Source organism: Oryza sativa, chromosome 11, assembly GCF_034140825.1.
Source record: "Oryza sativa Japonica Group chromosome 11, ASM3414082v1".
Taxonomy (NCBI): domain Eukaryota; kingdom Viridiplantae; phylum Streptophyta; class Magnoliopsida; order Poales; family Poaceae; genus Oryza; species Oryza sativa.
This window is the reverse complement of record NC_089045.1, coordinates 22,166,308-22,192,500: the sequence shown is the minus strand read 5'-3', so window position 1 is coordinate 22,192,500 and position 26,193 is coordinate 22,166,308. Positions and strand designations below refer to the sequence as shown.

The 26,193-nt window shown below is 54.0% G+C and overlaps 1 protein-coding gene and 1 pseudogene across 1 annotated transcript; both read right to left on the bottom strand.

Annotated features, from left to right (window-relative positions):
- LOC107278032 (cysteine-rich receptor-like protein kinase 6) overlaps positions 1-19,983 on the bottom strand; it is a 21,508-nt pseudogene extending 1,525 nt beyond the window's left edge.
- Positions 19,969-20,583, bottom strand: LOC136351227 (chitin elicitor-binding protein-like). The gene is made up of 2 exons (XM_066305081.1): positions 20,204-20,583; positions 19,969-20,105 (listed from the first exon to the last, which is right to left on the bottom strand). Exons 1-2 carry the CDS (start codon positions 20,493-20,495, stop codon positions 20,071-20,073), a joined length of 327 nt encoding a protein of 108 aa, XP_066161178.1. The 5' UTR covers positions 20,496-20,583; the 3' UTR covers positions 19,969-20,070.
- Positions 20,584-26,193: the final 5,610 nt, after the last annotated feature.

The following is a 26,193-nucleotide window of genomic DNA, read 5'->3' as shown; positions in this document are numbered from 1 at the left end:
TAGTTAGGATTTGATATTTTTTTAAATGGAGGACGCAACTATTACAAACTATTAAAAAATACATAGTTTAGTAGTTTATGGAGCATACTCACGATAAATGAGAGAGTTCCAAAAGCTAATTGAACTATCGAACTAAACCTTATTAATGAGATATCGGAAGGTGCCTAGTTTGTGACTCATCCTTAAATTTGATAGTTTTTTTATCCTACTCATTTTATAATTGTTGTATTAGAAGACATGCATCTTAGCTTGAATCATAAACTAGAGCACTTACTTTGTCATGTCATTAATCATCAGAGGCTTTTGTTTCTATTATTCAAGAAAAGAATTATAATCATCGGAGAAAAAAATTTTGTTTTTTGGATTTCAAGAATAATTAAACAACTTTTACAGTTTGTAATTCATCATAGTAGGAAATAACATGCATGGTTAAACTCACAAGGTCCAGAAGGCTAAAAGATTGCTCATGGTCGTTGAAGGAACCCATGCTTCTTCTTCCCGTGATGATCTCAAGAATAAGAACACCAAAACTGAATACATCAGACTGACTTGACGGAATATTGTCCAAACATTGCGTATTCAGGTGCCATATATCCGCTGTTAAAAAAAATATATGTGATCATATTACCTCCATAAGTTCATTAAGTATAAAAAGAATCCTAATAAGCTACTGATCGTTCTCCATGCACTGAGTGCACTAGATCTTCTATCTTAATTATATCTCTATAAACCTCAGTATAATTGGTAGCATACAAACATATCGAATTGTGTGATATGATATCCTACTTACTATGTCCCAGCAACTCGATTTGTGACAACATGTGATTGATCTTCTCCAAACAACTTTGCCAATCCAAAGTCTGAAATCTCCGGAGTTAAATCAGAGTCTAACAGAATGTTGTTTGCTTTGAGATCACGGTGGATTATCTTCAATCTAGACTCTTCATGCAGGTACTCTAAACCTCGAGCGATTTCAATTATGATCTTGAATCTTTTCTCCCAACCTAATTCTTTGCTTTTGTCTCGATCTGTCACTCGAGTAAAAATTTGTATATATGTCAATTCTGGGCTTTTGAATGAAAATATATACCAAGTTTTTTAAGACAAACCAACAAACTTGTGTAGAAGAAAGAAACGTACCAAAAATGAAGGTGTCCAAGCTTCTATTGGGCATGTACTCATACACAAGCAACTTTTCTTGCTTTTCCACGCAAACACCCAGTACTCGTACAAGGTTTTTGTGTTGAAGCTTGCCAACCAAAACTAGCTCATTTTTCAGCTCATTTAACCCTTGCTTTGAACAATGTGATAGTCTCTTCACTGCTATCTCTTGACCATCTAAAAGAGTTCCCTGCAAGTGTGTGATTTAGTTTGCACGTATATATTTAGAACTTGGTGTGAAGAACATGAAAAGGGATACAAATTGTATGATCATAAAATGTATTACCGGTAAAACATTTTTTTCAAGGGAAAAGGTAAATTCATTAAGGAAAGAGTACGAATTATTCTCCTAAACTATCGTGGTTGACATAATTATTCCCACTGACATCGCTCACCCTAAACTTCCAATACCGAACAAATTACCCCCCTCAACCCAATCCAGAGCGGTTTTATCCTACGTGACAATCCAATCAGCATTTTATTTTTTAAAAATGGTGGAACCCACTTGCCATACCCCCTCTTCCTCTCTTCCTCTCTTCCACATGACCCACATGTCATACGTGGTCAGTGGGCGGCGGTGCAGAGACGGGCGGTGGGCAGCGGCACGGGAACGAGCGGTGGGCAACGGCACGCGGGGGCGGGCCGGCTGTCGGCCACCCGAGAGAGAGAGAGAGACAAAGAGAGAGAGAGCAGAGGGATTGGGGAGGGGAGAGGGATGACAGGTGGGTCCATGAGTTTTTTTACTTTTCTTTGCTGACTGGATTGCCATGTTGGTGCCACGTGTACAAGCTCGAGTCGAAAACAATTCAAAACAGTGCTTAAAGGGGTTATTTGTCTGGTTTGTATAGTTGGGGATGAAGGATGTCTGGTTTTCGGGTTCAGGGGTAATTCGTACTTTTTCCATTCATTAATTAGGAGACAATTCCTCACACACAAGGTGTGGTATGAGGGTACAAGAATTATTATGCAGAAGGAAAAGTCTATTTATGCCTTGAAGGAACATCCTCTCTTCTGTTTTTACATGTTGTCTAAAAAGTCATAAAAATATAAAAAGAATTGATAAAATAGAACAACGTGTGAAGTGTATCTCGTGCCAGAAACCTAAATGAACTTCACATCAACTAGCAATGCCAGATACCTATGAGCTTCACACATATAACGTACAATGCTCGCTATCTCGTCAATTATCCTATTCTGTAAACAGTGATCTTTTTGTTAAATGAATTTTCCTATACCATGGTCATGAGCTACTTTATCTCCCTGTCCTAGTGTGGTGAACTTGTCCAAAATCCAAACAAAACAATGAAAAGGTAAGATCAATTTTACGGTACTTAAGAAAGTACCTTAATACCTTTAAAACTTTGCTATGTGGAGTTACCATCATTTATATTAGAAAATATGAGACCTTCTTAAATTTTAATACCTTCTAAAAATGATAAAATTGCCCAATTAATTAAATGTAGGTCATTTCGTCCAGATTTTATTATATTATGATGATACCTTATAAACCATACCAAAACCACCTTCCCTGAGCCTATTTCGCTCGTCGAAGTTATTTGTTGCTGTCTGCAAAGTTCGGAGATCAAGACTGAAGTCATCTTGATTAAATGACCCTGTTGAATAAAAATAAGTACATGACAGCAGTCAGCAGCCCAGGATATATATGCCTGATCAGATCGGCTGATTTTACAGCCTCCAGTTTATCAGCCCTAAAATAATAATAAATGTGGTGGGGAGTGCAATATTACGTACTTAGCTTGTTGCGATCCATGTGTGTTAATAGTCTCTTCATCACAAATTATAATAACTATATTTTTTATATATTTTTATCGGTATTCAATGACATACTATGATCATTAATGTATTCCATATTATGTTCCCAACAAATATGAAATTAGTATCATATGAAAGTACTTTAAAATATAAATATAGTGATATAACATATATATATATATATATATATATATATATATATATATATATATATATATATATATATATATATATATATATATATATATATATATATATATATATATATATATATATATATATATATATATATATATATATATATATATATATAATACTTAGCATATACTACCTCCATCTCAAAATGTAACAATGTCCAGATTCATAGCTAAAAATACTTATATTTTGGGACGAAAGGGAGTATGATTAGTCTAATTATTAGACAAAAGTTACCGAGTTTGATTTTTCTTAAAAAGATGTCGCCCTATGATTTGGGATGGAGGACGTACATCTTACTTTGATCGAATCAATTAATTAATTAATTGACTGATCCATTCTAAAGTAAATACAATCACTCACAACCTGGAAAAAGAAATGCAGAGGCAAGAGGAGTTACATGGCATTCGTGGCCCTTTTGCTGGTCTCCTCCAGATGTGAATGACAAAAACTGCAATTGCTAATATAGCAACAGCTCCTGGTAGTGTAATCGCAAGAAAAGTACGAACTCTGCCCTTTCCTGCTAGATAATTAGCATACGTTCCCACATAGAAACATCAACCAAAATGAAAATAAACGAACAAATGTAGCGTTCTGTTTTAGTTAGAGTATTCAGTAGGCTAACAAAATTATTGACCAGTTGCTAAATTGTTAGCTCCATGAAGCAGAGTTTAACAATGTTCTGAAATTTGTGTACTATATGGTATAAGTGGTTTTTCCGCGTCATGCAAGATATGGCCATAAATTTAGATGATTTCTAATTAATACATTTTTTAAATGATTTACTAATAATTATCTCCAGTGTAAAGTTTTCTCCAGTATTGAATTTTGGCGATATCAATCAATTTTTTTATCAAATAAAGTATTAGTTTGCACATGTACAATCAGTGCGGGGAAAAAAGTTAACCAGTTACCGTCATGATTCGGAACCACTGAACTGTTACCTGCCAAGTAAGCAATAGGGATAGTAAATCCAAAATATTGAAGTTATCAAAAGGAAGAAGGTGATCCTAATAACTAACTAAAATTATAGAATAAAGAGGAAATTTTGCAACAAAAAATTGCTATTCTAAAACATGAATTTTCATGATGGTTTTTAGTATGAAATTTCTTGCGTACAAAGAAGGTCGACAGGGAATTTCAAAAGAAAAGAGATTGGCTTGTGCAAACCTAAGGAGCAATTTGGTCCAAGTTCATTATAGCTCAGTTCATGTGCATCACTGCTCAACAAATTCTCAGACTGGTAAACTTTGAGCAAATTCTCAGTTCTTTTATTGGCATGTGCAAATTCAATTTATTTTCAATTTTTAAATTTATATTATATTGTGTTACCCTTGAGCGTTCGCTCGGGAACTATTTGTATCTAACAATCTGTTCTAAGTATTGATTTCAGGAAAGTCATATTTCAGGGCTTTGTCGTAGATTCTATAAGTAATTGATTACTCGAGAACGGTTGGACAACTACTCGATTACTCGAGAACGGTTGGACGACTACTCGATTACTCGAGAACGGTTGGTGGAGTTCGACAAAGACTACGGAATGAACCGATGGTGTACCCGCCGAGATGAAAATTCTTGAGTTCAACCCAAATTCTCGATTACGGTAAGACATAAGACTTAGTCATATACTCCGTACATTCTCGCTCGTCCGAGAATGATCAAGCGAGAACGACATTGTTATTCCAAGGTTTTCGGTCGAGAACATCAACTCGTTCATTTGCGTTGATTTCAGGCCCGTTTATGGTAGTTGTGTAGACTTCAATTCAAATTCACTTGTGGACCGTTAATTTTTTTCAATGATATTGAGTACTACACGTCTTCTCAATTGTTGTCAAGAACGACCAAGTGAGCATGACAACGCTAACGGATAAAACGTGGATTCATTTGAGTTGAAGTCGGGGGCTACTACCATGGTAATGGATACCACATTGTCGGTGACATGGGACCGAGAGTATCGTGACTAGAGGCTTGGGCAGCCGCGGTCAACCATGTGGCCTGACCCCCTCGGGGGGGGGGGGGGGGGCGGGCCCGAGGGTGACGTGGCCTCCCCTCCCTCTGTCTCCCCGAGGGGTCGGGCTGCTCCCGTTTCGGCCCCGAGGGCTGGGGCGCCCCGACCCCCTGTGGTATTGGCGCCACGTGTGTGGGTTAGGTGAGCACAGCGGCACTCACCTAACCGCATTTATTGCGGGATGGACGAGCGCGCCACGCCGCATTTAATGCAGCGCAGCGCATGCTTATCCGGTCCGTGACCGGTCGCAGTGTGTGACCGGTCACAGACCGGTCAGATCGCGGGTTAGGTGGCAACAGGCGGCCTGTCACACGCCTCGCCCCGTCCCGTCGGAATGATGAGAGCCTCTAGGCACTCGTCCCTAGCCGGAGCCGGTGTGCTAACTCCTGGAGTTAGCACGTCAGTCCCGGCTAGATTCATACCAGGCTTCATCGCAACCATTACAAGGAAGTCATTGTATGAAGAAGGGCATACGTGCAGCATGCTAAACTGACGCGTGGTGGACAAGAATGACCGGTCTGTGACTGGTCTCACGCCGGTCACGTCATCGGCAGACAACCGTGCTCCCACGTTGCATCTGCTTCCGGCGGAGTGGAGGTAGGTATGACCCATCCCATCGGAGGGTCATTCGGACAGTGGCCATTGCAAATCTCCACCCATTAATGAAGGAATGACAGGGTGATCCCCTGTGTCAGGCGAGTGACGGCGCTGGGCCTCACTCAAGGACAAGCTATGATTTTGCTTTTAGGCGAAGATGCGAGCCAAGTTTTGGTCAAGATAGGGTGGGTCCCCACCCAAAAGAAGAGTAGGTAGAAGTGGTGCATGTGGTATCCCCTTGAGATATAAAAGGAGGACCTTGCCCACCGAGGATGGGAGGCCAGAACCAGAAGAGAGGGGTTCGAGAGTTTGAACTCTCTTGCTCTCCGGCTCTTTGTAACTCCTTCACACACAGATCCATCAGAACACAGGAGTAGGGTATTACGCTTCTCAGCGGCCCGAACCTGTCTACATCGCCCGTGTCTTGTGCATTTGCTCTCTCGCGAACATTCCACATACCAAGGGCTAAGAACCTCACTTAGCGCCCCCGGCCGAACCGGCAAAGGGGGGCCTGCGCGGTCTCCCGGTGAGGAGCCCCATGCTCCGTCATCTGGCGCGCCAGGTAGGGGGCGCGTGTGTCTTTCTAAGCCCTCATCCTCTTTCGTGTGCGCCAAGCTTCTCCCACTCAGCCCAATGGTCGAACGGGCAGTGGCGCACAACCTCTCTCCGAGCGCTAGCGGTGACGACGGGGAGCAGAACCCGCGTCGTCGAGCTCGTACTCCACCGTCCCCCTCTCGCCGATGTCTTGGGCGGGAGGAGGTGCTCGAGGGGGTCGAAAGATCCGCGACTTCGCCGCCCACGGGCGATGGAGAAGGACAGCGAGACGGGGAGCGTCGTCTCCTCGTCTATGGCGATGGCAGCACGCCCCAGGGCGCGCTCCAGGCTGCGGGCGCGCTCCTGCGTCACCCGCCTGTCATCCCCGATCCAGAGACTCCAGCCCGACGTTGGCTGGATGACGTGGCCGACTTGGTCATGACGGCGCAGCAGCGCCTAGGCGCCGGTGGGCGGTCCTCCGCCACCAAGGCCTCTGGCGCTGCTACCGCCGGCTCAGTGTCGTCGAGGCGGAGGGCGCGGCGAGCGGCGGCCGTTACCCACCGTTCGTCCGCCATTCCCTCGTCAACGCCTCCGACCCAAGAAGATGTGCGTGGGGGGCCGGATGCCCGCCTTAGTATCGAGCGCCGGCGCAATGGTCGTCGTGCTGCCCACGCAACGGAGGGCGCTTCCTCGTCCGGAGCGCCACTTCGGTTCGGGCACAGGGGCCAGCCCCCCGTGTCCCCGGTTGGCGGTGCCGGCTGTCGAGCCTTTGTGGCGAGCCTTCGGAACGTCCGTTGGCCCCCAAGGTTCCGGCCCACCATCACCGAAAAATACGACGGAAGCGTCAACCCCGCCGAGTTTCTCCAGATCTACATGACTGGGATCGAGGCCGCCGGGGGTGACGACAGGGTCATGGCGAATTTCTTTCCCATGGCCCTGAAGGGACAGGCGCGGGGTTGGCTAATGAACTTGCCACCCGCGTCGGTCCACTCTTGGGAGGATTTGTGCCAGCAGTTCACCACGAACTTTCAGGGCACATATCCGCGCCCAGGTGAAGAAGCGGACTTGCACGCGGTACAGCGAAGGGACGATGAGTCTCTTCGCTCATACATTCAGCGGTTCTGTCAAGTCCGCAACACCATACCGTGCATCCCCGCTCACGCGGTGATCTACGCGTTCAGGGGGGGCGTGCGGCACAACCGCATGCTCGAGAAGATCGCCTCCAAGGAGCCCCAGACCACCGCGGAGCTTTTTCAGCTCGCGGACCGTGTGGCTCGCAAGGAGGAGGCCTGGACCTGGAACTCCTCCGGTTCCGGTGTGGCAGCTCCGGCCGCCCACGGGTCCGCCGCTCGGTCAGGGCGGCGGGACAGGAGGAGGAAGAAGAGGTTGGCCCATTCCGACGACGAGGGTCACGTCCTCGCCGTCGAGGGCGCTTCGCGGGCCACCCGAAAGGGGAGGCCTGCGAGCGACAAAAAGAAGGAGGCCGGCGCTCCCAGCAGGGAGCGCCCGACCGGCAAGTGGTGTTCTGTGCACAACACCTCCCTCCACGACCTCGCGGACTGCCGCGCGGTCAAAAGTTTGGCTGAGCGGACGAGGAAGTGGGAGGAGGAGAGGAGGCAGGAGCGCCGTGAGGGCAAGGCCCCGGCGGCTCCCGCCGGCAACCGGCGAGGTGAGGCCAAGCAGAAGGCCACCGCCGAGGACGTCGACGATGGCGACGATGACCTGGGGTTCCAGGAGCCCGGGGCCACCGTCGCCACCGTCGATGGGGGAGCGTGCGCTCACGTTTCTCGCCGGAGCCTCAAGGCCATGAAGCGAGAGCTTCTGGCCGCGGCCCCTACCCATGAGGCGACGCGGCGGGCGCGGTGGTCGGAGGTTGCCCTCACTTTCGACCAGACCGACCACCTGCCGTGCGTTGCCCGGGGAGGACAGATCGCGATGGTGGTTTCCCTCACCGTTTGCAATGTGAAGTTGGGGCGTGTCCTCATAGACGGGGGTGCAGCCCTCAACATCCTTTCCCCCGCGGCCTTTGATGCCATCAAGGCTCCGGGGATGGTGCTCCGGCCGTCCCAGCCGATCATCGGTGTGACGCCGGGGCACACTTGGCCGCTAGGTCATATCAACCTCCCGGTCACCTTCGGTGGATCCGCCAACTTCCGCACGGAGCGGGTGAACTTCGATGTGGCGGACCTCAGTCTGCCCTACAACGCGGTCCTGGGGAGGCCCGCGTTGGTGAAGTTCATGGCGGCGGTCCACTACACCTATCTCCAGATGAAGATGCCGGGCCCCGGTGGCCCCATCACTGTCCATGGCGACCACAAAGTCGCGCTTGCTTGCATGGAGCAGCGCGCGGACCACCTCGCCGCGGCATCCAAGCCCGCGGGTGGCGACGAGAGGCTCAGCACCTCCGTCCCAGCCGCCCCGAGGCAGCGAATGAGCACGTACGACGAGGTCCTGATCAAGCAGGTAGCCCTGGGCGACGGCCCGTCCAAGACCACACGAATCGGTGGTCTTCTGGACGACAAATAGGAAGACGCGCTCGTCTCCTTCCTGCGGGCAAACGCCGACGTCTTCGCCTGGAGACCGGCGGACATGCCCGGGGTCCCCAGGGAGGTGATTGAGCACCGTCTCGCCGTACGGCCGGGCACAAAGCCGGTCCGGCAGAAAGTGCGGCGGGAAGCCCCGGAACGTCAAGCCTTCATCCGCGAGGAGGTGGCGTGACTTCTGGAGGCCGGGTTCATCCGTGAGGTCATCCATCCGGAGTGGCTGGCGAACCTGGTCGTCGTTCCCAAGGCGAACGGCAAGCTTCGGATGTGCATCGACTATACCGACCTTAACAAGGCATGTCCTAAGGACCCTTACCCCCTGCCACGCATAGATCAGATTGTCGACTCCACCGCGGGGTGCGACCTTTTGTGTTTTTTAGATGCATACTCTGGTTATCATCAGATTCGCATGGCTAGGGAGGATGAGGAAAAAACTGCATTCATAACCCCCATAGGAACTTATTGTTATACGACAATGCCTTTCGGGTTAAAGAATGCAGGTCCTACTTTTCAACGTACTACTCGAATTTCTTTGGGTAGCCAAATAGGACGTAATGTTGAGGCCTATGTTGATGACTTGGTTGTGAAGACGCGCAACCAAGAGACCTTACTCTCGGATCTAGCGGAAACTTTCGAAAGTCTCCGCTCCGCCCGCATAAAGCTGAACCCCGACAAGTGCGAGTTCGGTGTACCTGCGGGCAAGCTTCTCGGGTTCTTGGTCTCTGCCCGAGGCATCGAGGCCAACCCCGAGAAGATACGAGCTATAGAGCGGATGCGCCCCCCAGCAAGCTTAGGGATGTGCAATGCATCACCGGCTGCATGGCTACCCTAAGTCGGTTCATATCGAGGCTGGGAGAGAAGGCACTACCCCTACTTAAGCTCCTCAAACGCTCCGGGCCGTTTACCTGGATGGAGGAGGCTGAGCGGGCCCTCACTCAGTTGAAGGCGTACCTCAGTTCTCCCCCAGTCCTGGTCGCACCGGAGCCAGATGAGCCGTTGCTACTCTACCTGGCGGCAACCCCGCAGGTAGTTAGCGTGGCGTTGGTCGTGGAGCGCGCATCCCCATCCTGTGTCGACTCGACCCAGGAGAGAGCAGGGAGGAGAGGCCCCCGAGCCGAATGGCGGCCCGAGGCCCCCGACGGCCGGAGCTGGCCCTCCGCCTGCTTGTCCGACGGTGCCAGGCACCCCCGACCCCCAGGATGGCCTCGGGGCCACTGCGGGAAGGCCGCGCCTGTCGCCCTCCGACCCCGAGGTCGTCGGCACAGAAGCCGAGTGCGCCCCCCGCGGCCTCTCGGACGAAGAGCGCCCTGGAGATGCGGCCCCTAGCGAAGAGGATCGGCCCCACCGAAAGGTGCAGCGGCCCGTCTACTTCGTTAGCGAGGCCCTCCGGGACGCCAAGACCCGATACCCTCAGGCCCAGAAAATGCTTTACGCTATTCTGATGGCTTCGAGGAAGTTGCGCCATTATTTCCAGGCGCATCGGGTCACGGTGGTTACGTCTTACCCCCTCGGCCAAATCTTGCATAACCGAGAGGGTACTGGACGGGTGGTAAAATGGGCAATCGAACTCTCTGAGTTCGATTTGCACTTTGAACCACGCCACGCGATCAAGAGCCAGGCCCTCGCCGACTTTGTGGCAGAGTGGACCCCAGCTCCCGAGCCCGTCTCCGTCCCCGAGGCCAGCTCGGGCCCCTCGCAGCTGCCTCACACCGCCTACTGGGTGATGCAGTTCGACGGCTCCCTGTCTCTTCAGGGCGCCTTTGAAGAAAGGCATGCCCAGCCGACGGCTCGACCCGACCCCCTAGGGGAGACGGACGCACCTGAACGGCCCCCGAGGCCCGTCGGAGTCCAGGCCTCGGGACCCGAGGGGAGCGCTCCCAGCTCCCCTAGATTGATTGCTTGGATCGCTGAGATCTAGGCGTACATCGCAGATAAGACTCTACCCGAGGACCGCGAAGGGAGTGAACGCGTCCAGCGCATCTCCAAGCGCTACGTGCTGGTGGAAGGGACCCTCTATCGGCGCGCGGCTAATGGAGTCCTCCTGAAGTGCATTCCTCGGGAACAAGGCGTCGAGCTTCTTGCCGATATCCATGAAGGCGAGTGCGGAGCCCACTCCGCCTCACGCACCTTGGTTGGCAAAGCCTTTCGCCAGGGTTTCTATTGGCCGACGGCTCTCAACGATGCGGTTGACCTGGTCCGGCGGTGCAGGGCGTGCCAGTTCCACGCCAAGCAAACCCATCAGCCGGCCCAGGCCCTGCAGACCATACCTCTTTCATGGCCGTTTGCTGTCTGGGGGCTCGATATCCTGGGTCCATTTAGGCGGGCCCCGGGAGGGTTCGACTATCTGTATGTCGCTGTCGACAAGTTCACTAAGTGGCCCGAGGCTTACCCGGTCATCAAGATCGATAAGCACTCCGCGCTTAAATTCATCAGGGGCATCACTGCTCGGTTTGGGGTGCCTAACCGTATCATTACGGATAACGGCACCTAGTTCACTAGTGAACTCTTCGGCGACTACTGCGAAGACATGGGCATCAAGCTCTGCTTCGCCTCCCCCGCCCACCCCAGAAGCAATGGCCAAGTGGAGCGCGCCAACGCAGAAATCCTCAAGGGCCTCAAAACCAAGACCTTCAACATCCTCAAGAAGCACGGCGACTCGTGGATCGAGGAGCTGCCAGCGGTGCTCTGGGCGAACCGAACCACGCCAAGCCGAGCAACCGGGGAAACGCCTTTCTTCCTCGTCTACGGCGCGGAGGCGGTTCTCCCATCTGAGCTCACCCTGAGGTCCCCTCGGGCCACCATGTATTGCGAGGCTGATCAAGATCAGCTTCGCAGAGACGACCTCGACTACTTGGAAGAGCGAAGGCGGCGCGCGGCCCTCCGAGCCGCGCGCTACCTGCAGAGCCTGCGGCACTACCATCAGCGCCACGTCCGGGCCCGATCACTCTGCGTCGACGACCTCGTCCTACGCCGCGTCCAAACGCGTGCTGGACTGAGCAAGCTCTCATCAATGTGGGAGGGTTCGTATCGAGTGATCGGCGTCCCCCGGCCGGGCTCCGTTCGGCTGGCCACGGGCGACGGCACAGAGCTGCCTAACCCGTGGAACATCGAACACCTTCGTCGCTTCTACCCCTAGTGGGGGTCGGGTGTCAGGTCTCGGGCTCGGGCCAACCCCGCACCCCCCCTGGGCGTGCAGGGTTGGCCGGGGGCTACCACATATGCATATACTTATCTTTTTTCTCTTCCATATTTCAATAAAAGCATTTTCGATTTCCTAAGGACTGTGTCTGTGCCATTGTTTCCTTTTGAAGAATCTTGACTTGAATTAGCACGCTCGTGCTCGATCCTGCCCTCGGTGGCCCGGGCCGGCTAAAATCGCCAAAAGGGGCCCAGAACCGAGCCGTGCCCCGGGGCGTGGTGAACTCCGGGGGAGAATCGGCAAAGGCCCACAATCGGGTCATCCATAACCCTCGGTCACCGCGCTCCCGGCCTGGCCAGTCTCGACACGTGGATCTCCCCAGGCACTAGCCCCGACCCGCGCCGTTTGAGGCTGGGACCTGGGCACGAGCCCTTGTTCAAGCCAAGACACAGAAGGACCGCGGCACAGACCATCCTCGTCTCATACACACAACAAATGAAATTGACACAAAAATTTCCTCTTTATTTGATTGCAGATTAAATTAGTCTATACAAGAAAGGGGCCCGAAGGCCTCGGAAGAAGAAGAAAAAGCTATTTAAGATTGGCGGGGGCCTGGGGGCTCACTTCGACGCGCCCGGGTCGCAGGCCTCGTCGTCGCTGTCGTCCGCACCACCGTCACCAACCTCCTCGTCGGAGTCGAGGGCGAACGCGAGCCGAGGGGCCGTACCCTCGAAGCTGTGGACGATGTGGTCGGCGGCGTCCCGGACCTGCGCGCGCGCGCCTTCCTCGGTTCCGGGAGGGAACTCGTCCAGCGCTGCCCACGGGGAGAAGTCGGGGTCCCTGGCCTGGTAGCTTGCCAGTACGAGCTCCACTGCCCCCCGGGCAAGGTCTCTCGAGGATGACTTGATCGTCTCCTCGAGCTCCTCGGGGAGCCGCTGGAGGGTCCTGGCCATCTCTGAGAGGCGCTGGGCGAGGCCCCCCTGGTTGGCGGCGTACTTCGCGGTCCGCCCGCCCCAGAGGCCCGCCTGCCGCCCGGCGCGGTCTAGACGGGAGACGGCGTCCCGAAGCATGCCGGGCCCTCCCTTGCCTGCCAAACGGAGGGCCTCGACCTCCCCGGCGGACGAGTCCAGCGCGCCCTGCAGCTTGGCGATGGTGTGCTCGGCAGCTGCGAGGCGGGCGACTAGGTCGCTGTCGCCCGCGGCTGCCCCGCCGCTGCGCGCCCTCGCGTCCAGCTCCTTTGCCTGCGCCTCGAGCTCAGCGGCCCGCTGATCCAGTGCGGCCCTCTCGGCGCGGGCGCCTTCCAGATTGCGGCGCGCCTGCTCCTCCCGCGTTGCCTCGCGGAGGGACAGGCTGTCCGCCAGCCGCTGCGCCGCGGCCTCAGCCTCCTCGAGAGCTCGCTCCCGCTTGGTGAGCGCGTCCTCACGGAGGCGGAGTGCGGACTCCTCTTCGGCGCAGGCGGCCTCGTGCGCCGCCAGTGTTGCCTCCCGGATGGCGACGGCGGCCTCGCGGTGCGCCAGGTCCCTCTCCTTCACGCGGGCGCGCTCTTCCAGCGCCGTGGCACGAGCCTCAAGGGCCTCTTCGCGCCGCCGGGACGCCGCCTCGTTCTCCGCCGCCCGCCGTTCCCGGGCAGCGGCGGCGTCAAGGACCCCCCGGGCGGCGTCGAGCTTCTTCTCTAGCTCCGCCGCCCGGCTCCCGTATTGGAGGCGGAGGTCGTCCCGCGCCTCGTTCAGCACGGCGGTGGCAATGAGGGCAGTCTCCCGCTCCTCCTCCACCTCCCTGGCGATCTCCGCCAGCTCCCTCCAACGGGCCTCGAGCTCTGAGGTGTGCCGGCGGTGTGCCTTGCGGCCCGCCTCCACCATGGCCTCCACCGAGCGTCGCCCCTCTTCGACGCGCGCCCACGCCGCGTCGAGCTCCGCCCGCTCTGCCTACAGGACCTCCATCTGGGCACTTAATCCGTCCAACACCGTGGTGTTCGCGGCGGCCAAGGCCTGCAGAAGGGGCTCCGCGCTCAGTGGGGCAGCGGAAGGCATGGGGGAGAGCCGCCTCGGTGAGGGTGCCGCACGGCTCGGCCCGCCGATCGACGTGCCGGACTCGGGGATGTCCCCCGAAGCTGGCTCGTCCTGAGTGTCGCCCGAGGGGTCGGGCCCGAGCGGTGCGCCCGCGGCCTCGTCGTGGGTGGCCTCGGAAGTCGTCGTCGCCTCGGGCGGAGTCGGGTCGGGGGCTTGGCAGGCCGCCTGGCGTGTGCGCGCCGCCTCCGCCTCCCGGACGGACTCCTCGGCCCGGCGGAGTCTGGCCTCCTCCCGAGCGGCTTCCTCAGCCTGGCGAGCCCGGACGGCCTCCTGGGCAGCTTCCTCGGCTTCCCGAAGGCGGTCCGCGGCTTCTCGCTGGTCAGCTTCCCGCCTCCTGGCCTCCGCGGTCGCCGTCTCCCCGGCCTCAGACCGGCCGGACTTGGAATGGCGGGGGGGGGGGGGGTGGAGGGGCGCGACGGGATCTCGCTGAGGCAGAAGAAAAACCAGAAGACAAAAAACGGGTGAGTGAAAACTTGCCTTGGGAGATGGGAGAATGAATACGGCCGCAGTGGGCGCGGGGACGAACCTGCGAGGAGGTAGGCTAAACGACCACCTTGGGGGGGAGATGAGGTTTCCCCGGCATGGTTCGGTCCCCCCCATCTTGCGGAGCCGCTTCTTCTTTCGCTCCCCCTCGGGCTGCGACGTCGGCGCGGTACCCTCTGGGCGCCTGCTGCTGGCACGTACCGCCCCGCCCCCTTGGGGAGGAGATGGGGAAGAGGTACCCTCCTGCTTCCTCTTTCCCCGGGCGTCGGCAGGGCGGCTGCCCCCTGGACCCCCGTCGCGGGGCCCAGAAGCATGACCCCCTCCCGGGGTAGATTGTTCCCCCCTGCGGCTCCCGCCCGCGCCATCGTGGCCTCGAGGGGCCTGCTCCCCCGACGCCCCGACCGCCTGCATGATGATCAGGATGTTGGCGCGCTCTGGATCACTGCAGAGGGGGAGGACACCTTGGGGGATGAGGGATGCCTCCACGGAGCTGAGATTCAGCACCCGTTGGATCACCATCTTGAAGTCTTCAGGGACCCAGTCCCATTTGACCCCCTGGTGGGTCCTCATGTAGTCCTCGGACTCGGTGTACTCCCAGGCGCCCCTGGCGCGCCGCTGGAGCGGCGCGATCCGGCGACGAAGGTAGTCGCCGTACACCATGGCCCCCGTGAGCCCCTGGGATCGCAGACCCGCCAGGCGGTCAAGAACGGCATCGTAGCCGTCTCCCAGATCTACCGGCGCCCGCCAGCTGGAGGCCTGCGCCGGGGGCTGGCTCGGAAGTCGGAGGCGCACTTCGTCGGCGAGGGGGGTGTAGAACCAGTCGCTCTTCCAGTCGTCCCACTTCTTGTGAAGGACGCAGGGAATGTAGCGGTTCAGCACCGGCCCCCGCGGCTGGAAGTAACAGCCACCGACTACCGACGGTGGCGACACCGGCTGTACGGTGAAGAACCACCGGAACAGCCGGAGAGATGGGCGCACCCCGATGAACATCTCGCACAGGTGCGCGAAGATGGCCAACGTCATTACCGCGTTGGGGGTGAGGTGCGCCATCTGGAGATCATAAAGCTCCAAAACATCCATGAAGAAAGAAGAGAATGGCAGGACCAGCCCTACCATTGCGAAAGAGAGGAAGAAGACGGACCGCCCCGGGTAGTGTGGCGCCGGGCGTCCCTCACCCAGCGCGACCACCTCCCGGCCGGTGGTAGATTCCGGCATGAATCGGCGCGGCAGCCCGGCCTGCCTCTCGCTCACGATGCGAGAAGGCGGCAGCACGCTACCGTCGAGCGGTGCGGAGCCCCGTGCCATGACGCCGGCGGAGGAGCTTGAGAGCGAGCGAGTGCGGCGAGGGTAGGGCACAGGAAACGAGGAGTTAGAGCGCAAGCGGCGAAGGCAAGGGGAATAATGGCGAGAGGAAGGAAACGAATCTCTTCCTCGGCGTCTTTATACCCTTGCCAACGCTATGCCCGGCTCCTCGCTTCCCGCGCCCACTATCTCGCCCCCTCGTTTCTCGCGCCCACGCCTCCACTAATCCCACTCGCCCGTTTGCGGCGCACGAGGTGGATGTGCGGCCGTGGCAGTCGAGATGGGACATATCGTGCGCGCGTTAACTACGCTCGCCGACCGACGCGCCATCATCATGTCTCCAGGCGAAACGAACCGGCTCGTCCCGATTCGCGTGCTACTCGAGTAATGTAGCGGTCTTGAAGAAGGCCGCTCATTATTGTCGGTCGGTTTTCCCTTGCTGATGCGCGCGATTTGCGACCGCTGGGTTCCTGCCCGCCTGTAGAGACCGGCCCCACCTGTCACCAGGCCTAAGGAGTGGCGTCACGCCCGAGCGCTTCCCTCGAGGGGGGCGATCGCCCTGGCATGACGCCGGGGGCTACTGTCGGTGACATGGGACCGAGAGTATCGTGACTAGAGGCTTGGGCAGCCGCGGTCACCCATGTGGCCTGACCCCCTCGGGGGGGGGGGGTCGGGCCCGAGGGTGACGTGGCCTCCCCTCCCTCTGTCTCCCCGAGGGGTCGGGCTGCTCCCGTTTCGGCCCCGAGGGCTGGGGCGCCCCGACCCCCTGTGGTATTGGCGCCACGTGTGTGGGTTAGGTGAGCACAGCGGCACTCACCTAACCGCATTTATTGCGGGATGGACGAGCGCGCCACGCCGCATTTAATGCAGCGCAGCGCACGCTTATCCGGTCCGTGACCGGTCGCAGTGTGTGACCGGTCACAGACCGGTCAGATCGCGGGTTAGGTGGCAACAGGCGGCCTGTCACACGCCTCGCCCCGTCCCGTCGGAATGATGAGAGCCTCTAGGCACTCGTCCCTAGCCGGAGCCGGTGTGCTAACTCCTGGAGTTAGCACGTCAGTCCCGGCTAGATTCATACCAGGCTTCATCGCAACCATTACAAGGAAGTCATTGTATGAAGAAGGGCAGACGTGCGGCATGCTAAACTGACGCGTGGTGGACAAGAATGACCGGTCTGTGACTGGTCTCACGCCGGTCACGTCATCGGCAGGCAACCGTGCTCCCACGTTGCATCTGCTTCCGGCGGAGTGGAGGTAGGTATGACCCATCCCATCGGAGGGTCATTCGGACAGTGGCCATTGCAAATCTCTGCCCATTAATGAAGGAATGACAGGGTGATCCCCTGTGTCGGGCGAGTGACGGCGCTGGGCCTCACTCAAGGACAAGCTATCATTTAGCTTCCAGGCGAAGATGCGAGCCAAGTTTTGGTCAAGATAGGGTGGGTCCCCACCAAAAAAAAGAGTAGGTAGAAGTGGTGCATGTGGTATCCCCTTGAGATATAAAAGGAGGACCTTGCCCACCGAGGATGGGAGGCCAGAACCAGAAGAGAGGGGTTCGAGAGTTTGAACTCTCTTGCTCTCCGGCTCTTTGTAACTCCTTCACACACAGATCCATCAGAACACAGGAGTAGGGTATTATGCTTCTCAGCGGCCCGAACCTGTCTACATCGCCCGTGTCTTGTGCATTTGCTCTCTCGCGAACATTCCACAGACCAAGGGCTAAGAACCTCACTTAGCGCCCCCAGCCGAACTGGCAAAGGGGGGCCTGCGCGGTCTCCCGGTGAGGAGCGCCATGCTCCGTCACACATACCCAATAGTAATCGACTAAGCTCGGCGGGGCCCACCATAATACCAATTCTTATACGGAATCATACCTCGTACTCCCTCCGTACTCGTAAAGAAATTCGTTTTGGACAGCGACACGGTCTCCAAAACACAACTTTAACTTCTTGTTTCTATAAAAATATTTATTGAAAAGTGATATATGTATACTTTTATAAAAGTATTTTTCAAGACAAATTTATTCATATAACTTTTACATTTTCAAACTCAACAACTTGAGAGTTATTCATAATTTATATTTTCAAGGTTTGATTTAAACATTGTCCTAAATGACTTCCTTTATGAGTATGAAGGGAGTATATAGAAGGAGTTCAGGATAAGGAAGGACAGGTAGAGTTCTATATGGAAACGACAAGGACTACTCGGATTGTATCCATATTGGCTCCCTAGTTCTAGTTGGACAAAGGGATGTCTATGGATATAAATACAAGGCCCCCTAGGAGGATAGAGGACACAATAAGACACGACAGATCCACACACAAGCCAGAACAAACCAATACGCCAAACATCAACATCAGAGATAAGCCTAGACAGACCCAATCCAGTGCCTACGAAGGCCAACAAGAGGGATCTAGTGCTATCTCTGATCTCGATGAGTTCGTACTCGAGGAGGAAGACTACTCTGTCGTCGACTACGTGTTGGTTATCTATGCCGCCAAGTCGATGGCAGTTAGATAGGTTATCCCAATTATTGTACTTGTGTGATCCAGATGAATAAAGAGCAACACCGGCTCCGGCCAACAGGAGTAGGGCTATTACCTGTCAGATAAAGAGTCCGAACCTGTATAAAAATCCTTGTCTCCATCTCTTTTATTTCAATCTCGCATATACCCTGGTACCAATAATCTCCATATCATGCAAATACCGTAGTTGTGACCTCCTGTTGACAACAGCTCAAGACAGAGTTCAGAAGCAATCTCAAGCTTGAAGCGTTGTGATTCAGGTGGGGTGTTTAGATATTTGTTAGTGTTTTTGCATGAGAAATGAAACTATTCAACATTTGTTTGTAGAGTGTCACTATGCAAAATTTCTTTGGAAAGCTCTACAGTTTACTACTGGTTTATATACTCCTCATAGTATATCTCATAATTTTGAGAATTGTCTTGTGGGAGTTGATAAAAAAATCTACCAAACTTATTCTTGTTGGAGCATCCGCTATATGTTGGGCTATATGGTTGTGTAGAAATGATATGGTTTTTGATAAATCACCATCTATGTCCTATATACAAGTTCTTTTCAGGACAACATACTGGCTCCGGTCCTAGGCTCAACTACTAAATGGCTCCGGTCCTAGGCTCAACTACTAAAATGTGATGAAGAAATCAAGTCAGTGAAAACTGCATGTCGTAATCTTGAGTCAATGGTTATGCAGCTGTTCGCTAACTATGAATGGAGATTCACAAATAGAATTCAATAATTTTTGTGATCTTTTTATGTTGTGTGAGTTTTTATTAGTTTGTGTGTACTTTTGTTTATTCAGGTGTGAGTTTTTGTTGAATTGGTGTAATAATTGGCTGTATCTCTTTGAGCAAAGGTCGGGATTATATTCTATTATTAAAAAAAGATATTTGTTAGTGATAAGGCTTAGTAGTTACAATGTAATCTAGATAGCAGATAAGATAAGATAGAATATGTTCAGAGTTTGATGTATAATATTATCACCTTGTAAACCACGGTAGGGGTATTTCCTACCTATATAAATGAAATCACGGGCCGGGCACCGTTTCCGCCATTCTTTGATATCAGATAGTAACCCAAATCAAAATGAAGAAACTAAATTGCTGCTATATTTACGCTAACTTCTCTCAAAGACATGTTATGGCACCCTTTATACTTCAACATTAGCAAGGTATTCTTGCGAAGATCATGATCAAGAATTCAAGATATTCAATAATAAATTTATGAGGCTATTTTGTTTACCAATTTTACTACACCCTTATTTCAAATTATAGATTCGTTCGAAGTTTAACATGTCTATCTTTGACCGCTAATTTTAAAAAATCCATGTAGTTTAACAACATGTAAATAATATATTGTAAAATAAAATATAAATCTTACGATGTTAAACTATAACACCGTATATCACTAATTGATGGCTAAAGATTAGAATATATGATTTAAAGAAGACATAGAAAGAAAAATGTAATTTGAAACAGATGAAGTATATATATATGAATTGTAAAAGACTCGATCGTTCGTACCAGGTACCGGGACATCAAGAATCTGCCCCTGGGTGAGGTTTTTGGGATCGGTGATCCCGTTGATCTTCAGCAGCGTAGATTCCTTGACCCCAAACCTCGCGGCGATCTTCGATACGTTGTCCGCGGCACGGACTTTGTAGGCAAAGTGCGTCACATTGTTCCCCTCCACCTGGTCGCAGCTGCAGGGAAGTGGGATCCAGAGCTCCTGCCCGACTTCCAGGAAGTCAGGATTGGAGATGTTGCTCGCGGCGGCGATCTCCTGGTAGGTCACGAAGTCGTCAAATTGAGCGGCGATATAGGACATATTGTCGTTTATCTGTATGATGTGGAAGGGCTGGCTCTCAGGCCGGTTGGCACCGGCGACGCAGGAGCAGCGGAACGGGACGATAACGGTGGCGTTGGTGGGGATGGCTGTGTGGGACGGGGTGCTCGGCGGGAGGCCGTTGGCGTCGAAGAGGTCGCGGAGAGTGGTGGTCTCGAAGCTGGAGAGGAGCTCGATGTAGGTGGTGGCGGCGGGGGGCGTGTAGACGATGGCTGACTGGCATGTTGTCGGCCAGGTGCAGGTGAAGTTAGTGGCCGATGCGGACGACGCGAGGATGAGGAAGAGGAGGAGGATAGCCGCCGCGGAGGAGGAGAATGATGGCACCATGGTAACGATAGCTATGCTATATGCAAGAGGTAATTAAGTGTTTGAGATGCCCGGTAAGTTTGCGGAGGTGAGCGTTTGCTTCTTCATGAGAGAGGAGTGCGCGCGGACACAACACGTCAAAAACCATAGGGCAAGTGTAATGTGCCTGTGGCGGGATGACCGGTAGTAGTGTGACGTGTGACGGTGGGTGGCGGTCAAAAACAACACAAGCCGTGTTCTGCGGTTTGATGTGTACAGAGGTCAGCCTCAGAAAGATCGAGAAAATTTGCGATTTGTTCGTCTTTTCCGTCGTCTCATCGAGTCCATTAATTCTACGATCGAAGAGCCCCGATATGATTGCTTAAATCCAAGCTAAAATTTTAATTTTAAAACTTACCTTTGAAATTTATTTAATATATTGTAGACAAACTTTCTTTTTCAGCGTAGGAATTTAAATCACACTAACAGTACATATATAAAAAGATAATAAGTCGTAATGGTTTATAATAAGCTTTTTGATAACCGAGGTCTGATGTTACCATCCACTGGACGTCTGGATCTGATGGTTTTTATTTCGAAAAATTGTTTCCCAAAGTCAGTGGTCAAAATAGTGCAGCGTGCAATATAAAATTGACCAACTTTTCCTAGACTATACTTTATTCATTTATTGGCTCTAGCTATTAGGCTGTGTTCGATACCATGGGTTGGGAACCCAAATCCTGTGCACGGAAAACGGAGCGGTCTATTAGCACGTGATTAATTATGTATTAGCAATTTTTTTTAAAAATGGATCAATATGATTTTTTAAGCAACTTTCGTATAGAAACTTTTTACAAAAAACACACCATTTAGCAGTTTGAAAAGCGTGCGCGCGGAATACGAGGGAAAGGGGCTGGGAACCTCCTCATCCGAACGCAGCCTGTCTAATTTTGACTACTTTTGAGTTGGGGCTATCTATTTGTCAAGTGGCTGATTTTTCTTATCTATCAGTAACTTTTTTAGCACTAGCTCAAATCAACAACTCACACTTCGCATATTATTTCCCATGCGGTGAAGCCAATATATAGTGTTCTAACCTAAAGGTAGAAAATATATATTCTTAGGTGTAAATTCTTATAAATATGAAATATATAAGTGTAGCGCCCGTTCCGTCGTGGCGCCTAACGGGAAAACTATCTCTTAAAAACCCTAATTGCGAAATTTGTATCTTCGCTTGTTGTCTAGTGTCCGTGCCATCTCAGATCTCAAATCCCCGATCTATCGTCGAGTTCAATCCCGAATCCAAATCCTTCCCAAATCAATTCCTCCGCAAAAGTCTAATTTGCCTCCCCCGGGTTCGATGGGCCGAATCTCTCTCGGCCCATCTCCTCCTCCCTCCCCAGCTCTCTCTCTCTCTCTGTCCCCCTCCCCCTCCGCTCCGCCCGCGCGCCGCGCGCGCGTGCGCGCGAGAGCCGCGCCGAGCGCCCCTCCCTCGCTCTGCCCGCGCGCCGTTGTTCGCGCGCGCCCGCGTGGTCGTCGCCCGCGTCGCGCCTGCGCTGTCTGCGCCGCCCGGCCCCGCTGCCCTGCCGCACCTGCAGCCGCTCGGCCCCGCAGCCAGCGCGCGTGCCCGAGCCGCGCCGCTCAAACCGCCGCGCCGCCCGTTGCTTCCCGCGCGCGCGTGCCGTGGTGGCCGACCGCCTGGTCGCCGCCGCCGTCAGCCTCTGCCGCGCCTGCCCGCGCCTGCCGCCCGTGTCGTCGCGCCGCTCCAAACCGTCCCGCCGTCATCGCCGTCGTCATCGCCTCGGCCCCGCCATTCCGCGCGCAAGCCGCCAAGGGACGGAGGCAGAGCCCTCCTCCCTCTGCCGCGACGCCCCCGCTCCCCTCCTCCTTTTCCCAAAGAAGCAAGGGGCGAGCCCCCTTTCTCTCCCCCTTTCTCCTCCTTTTTCCCTCTCGCCGGCGTCACCTCCTGTCGCCGTTTTGGCCGCCAGCCGGAGCGCCAGCTCGCGCCTTGACCGCCCTAAGTCGGTTCCCAAACCGACATTGCCATCCTTTAAACCCAAGCCTCCCCCTTTCCCTTCCTCTCCCATTCGCCTCCGCGCCATTGCCGCCGCCCCCGTGCTCTGTTCGCCATCGCCGTTCGTCGTTGCGCGTGTCAGAGGAGCCGGCACGAGCAAGGACGCAAAAGGGGACTCCGGGCGCGCCCTCTCCTTCCTCTTCCCCGGCCCGAGGCCGGAGAGATTACTCCCGCGCCGTCGGCCTCTCGTCACTGCGCCCGCCCGCACGGTAGAGCATCTCCCCGTTCTCCCTCCTCGCTCCATCTCCTCCCCTTAGACTCGGGTAGTAGCACGAGTAGCCTCCCCGTAGCTAGCCGGCGCCGCCCTGGCCGTTGCCGTCGCTCGCCGTGTGCTCGCCGCCATCGCCGACCGAGCTCGGAAGCGCCGCTCGTCGCCGGCCTCGCTCGGCATAGCTCCGCCCAATCCGACGCTAGCAACGGATTCCCGTAGCCGCGTAGATGCTCTCGCCGCCAGGAATTGGCCCCCCGTGACCTCGTCGCCGTTTCCCCCTTCCCTCGCCGCCGGTTGCCGCTACCGCAATCCGCCGCCGACGCACTCCCTCCGGCGAATCCGAGCCGTTGGCTCGTCTCCCCTTGTCCTGTGCAACCACCTGGTGTGCTCGCTCTCGCCTGTATCGCCGTGGTTTGCTCCGTCGCTCGCCGCTGTCGTCCGCCGTCCGTTCCGGCCGGCGTCGTCGTCTACCTCCCGCCGGCCCGCGTGGCAACCACGTAGGCGCCACGTAGGCACCACGTCAGTGCCAGCTCGGCCAAGGCCGGGTTGAGCCGACCCCGGTCAGCCCCTCCCCGTGCGCGCGTTCCACCGCGAGCCGTGAGGCTGCGCGTGGGCCCGCCGCATCCGCATCCACCGCGAACCGCGCGCGTGCACCGCGTCCCTCCCCCACCCTAGCACCGCGCCGCGTGCTCCCTCTGCACGGTGAGCCGAGCCGCTGACAAGCGGGTCCCACCCGGGACCACGCGTGGTGAGCCCGGTCCACCGGCCCTCTCTCTCCTCCCCTCTTGCGCGCGCACGCTTGGGCCGCCTTGGGCCGGCCGGCCCATTTAGCTCAGCCGGACCGCTCCGTTTCTCTCGGGCCGCGCCCTAGCCGCCCGAGGAAAAGTCTATATTCCCTCCCTCTTTTCTTTTCTTTTCTTTTCTTTTCCAAAAAGGATTTAATTAAATCCTTTTTCCTTTAGACCAAAAATCCAATAATCTTAGAAATTCAATATCTTCCCAACCGTAAATCCGTTTGACTCCGTTCAACTTCCAAAATTCCTCAAATCTCGAGATCTATCTAATGGCATGCTTAGAGGTCATTAATAGGGCTTTATTCTTCGCCGTTTGTTGAGTTGTCCCGTTTCGCGTGTAGTTTCGGAGCCCGAAGACCCGCAGTGCGAGGATTTCGAGGATCAAGCTCCAGATCTCGAGCAAGGCAAGCCACCTTTGAACATCTTGAGCCTATATTTGAACTTAATTATATTGCTTGCAAAATATCATGCATTGATAGGATTGCACGTAATATGTTTGCCCCGCCTGCGAGGCAGATTAGTGGGCATACCTAACTTGTTGCATTTGATCCTTCCTTTGTTAATCGTTACACCATGTTCCCTTGTAACCACCCAGTTGCGCCTCGGTATTCGTGCACTCTGTGCGAGTATCGACGGTCGCCTTCAAACTTAAAATATGATAAACATCTTGGGTAAAACTTGGGTTTTACAAAAGACTTGGAAAACCCGACACCTGGGTCGGTGCTTGCGAACTAAATGAATTTCCAAAACCGCGGACCGGGGAATGTACCGGGTGTACGGTTTCCCGCTCTTGCACTTAAGGACCGTTTCCTTGGAATTTGATCCAAACATAAGACAAGTACGACCACATGGGTGGAATGGGACACCCCTGGCTGAGTAACTAGCTTATCAGGGGAGCCTTGATGCCGAGAGACATGTGGATTCGCCGGGGTGGTGTCGGGGAGGACCCCTGGGCTTCCTGGCACAGTATGGTCTGGGACCAAACCTGTTGTTGGTCTGGGACCCCTCTCGTCGGCATATGGTAAACCTGTGTCGGCTTTCGAAATGCCTTGTCATGAAAGCTTGGAGGTCTCCCGACGTGGCTGATCCCCACGGGCTGGTGATCCGGGTTAGTAATGTCGTGAGGGTAAAGTGTACCCCCTCTGCAGAGGTTAACAAACTGTTCGAACAGTCGTGCCCACGGTCATGGGCGGATGTGAGGTGATTCCTACCGTAGTTTTGTTTGACTACTGCTTGTGAAATTGCTGTTGTGAAAAGGGGTTCGATGTTTGAAAAATCTGTAGCTGATGGGATCAGCTAGGCCCGGGTGGCCGTTTGAAAAGTTGTTGGCCCGGGTGGCCGTTGAAAAGCTGTTGGCCGGGTGCCAACCTTGTTTCAATTCTAAAGACTGATGCATTGCACATACTCCGACCGGACGAGATGCACTGTCTCATCCGTGTCGTTTGAGAAGCACTCACTTAGTCGTTTTTAGAAAAGAGTTCAAATAAAATCAATTGCAAAAACAACAGCCTTTCCTTGAAGCCTGCATTAAACACTTATTTCCCATGGCTTGCTGAGTACTCCCGTACTCACCCTTGCTCTATATAAATAATCCCCCCCCCCCCAGTTGCTGAAGAAGATGAAGCGGATCCTGCTGATGAGGAGTTCTTCGAGGAGCAAGCCGGCTACGATGAGTTTTAGGGTTTCGGCCTAGTTCCCAAGTCGCGCCTGTGTTGTTTGGTCCATGTCTTGGCTTCCGCTTCCCTTTTGTAATGCAGTTGTGAGCTCGGGATCTGTCCACAGCCCAACATGACTGTACCTCTACTCTATAATAAAGAGACCTCTGTTGCTGTGATAATCCGTCTTCCTGTGATACCAGCACCGTTTCCTGGGACTGGTATCGATTAACAGGTTAATTTAGAGCGTCACGGGCTAGTTCCGGTCGGTACTAGTTCGGGGCGTGACAAGAGATGGTATAAGAGCACAGGCTTGGCCCTAGGGCGAAACCCGACATTTAGGACGACCCTAAGGATACTAAGTTCAAAACTACTTGCGAAAAGCTAAGGCTTCTTTTGGTTTCCTTATTTTCAATAGTTTGTTTCTAAAATGGTTACTGATCTTTTCTCCCTCTTTCAAAATTGTAGATGGCTCCCTCTTTCAATAGTTTGCTTCAGTTCCCACGGTTTTGGTGAGGGTCACCACGTCGCTCAGCTTCGTGACCTCGCCCGCTTCCTTGGCTTCTCGTGCCCCGAGTACACGGGGTACTCCGTGGACCGTGTTCCCCCTCACTGTGAGCTCTCTGTGTACCTTTACCCTCGTGGAGGTATACACGGAGTTGGCCTTCGCCCACACCACTTCACTGTGGCCAGGCCCACTCTCCAGATCGCGTACCAGGACCTCTCCTGGACTGCGCTTCGTCGCTTGGCCCACGACTACAGCCACCGTCTCGGGGGCTCAGCCTTCCGGCAGCTTCCACGCCTTCCTTCTGGCCACGCAGACGCCAGGTACCCTTGTCCGTACAGCGAGTCTCAGCCAGTGCTGACTCGCATGGTTGAGCTTTCGGAGGCTCAGGCCACTCAGCACGACCTACTCCTTGAGGCTTACCGCTCCCTTGCCCGCCGCTACGCCGCTCTGGAGGCCCGTCTGGCCGAGGAGGGTGTCACCTCAGTTGACACTGTCTCC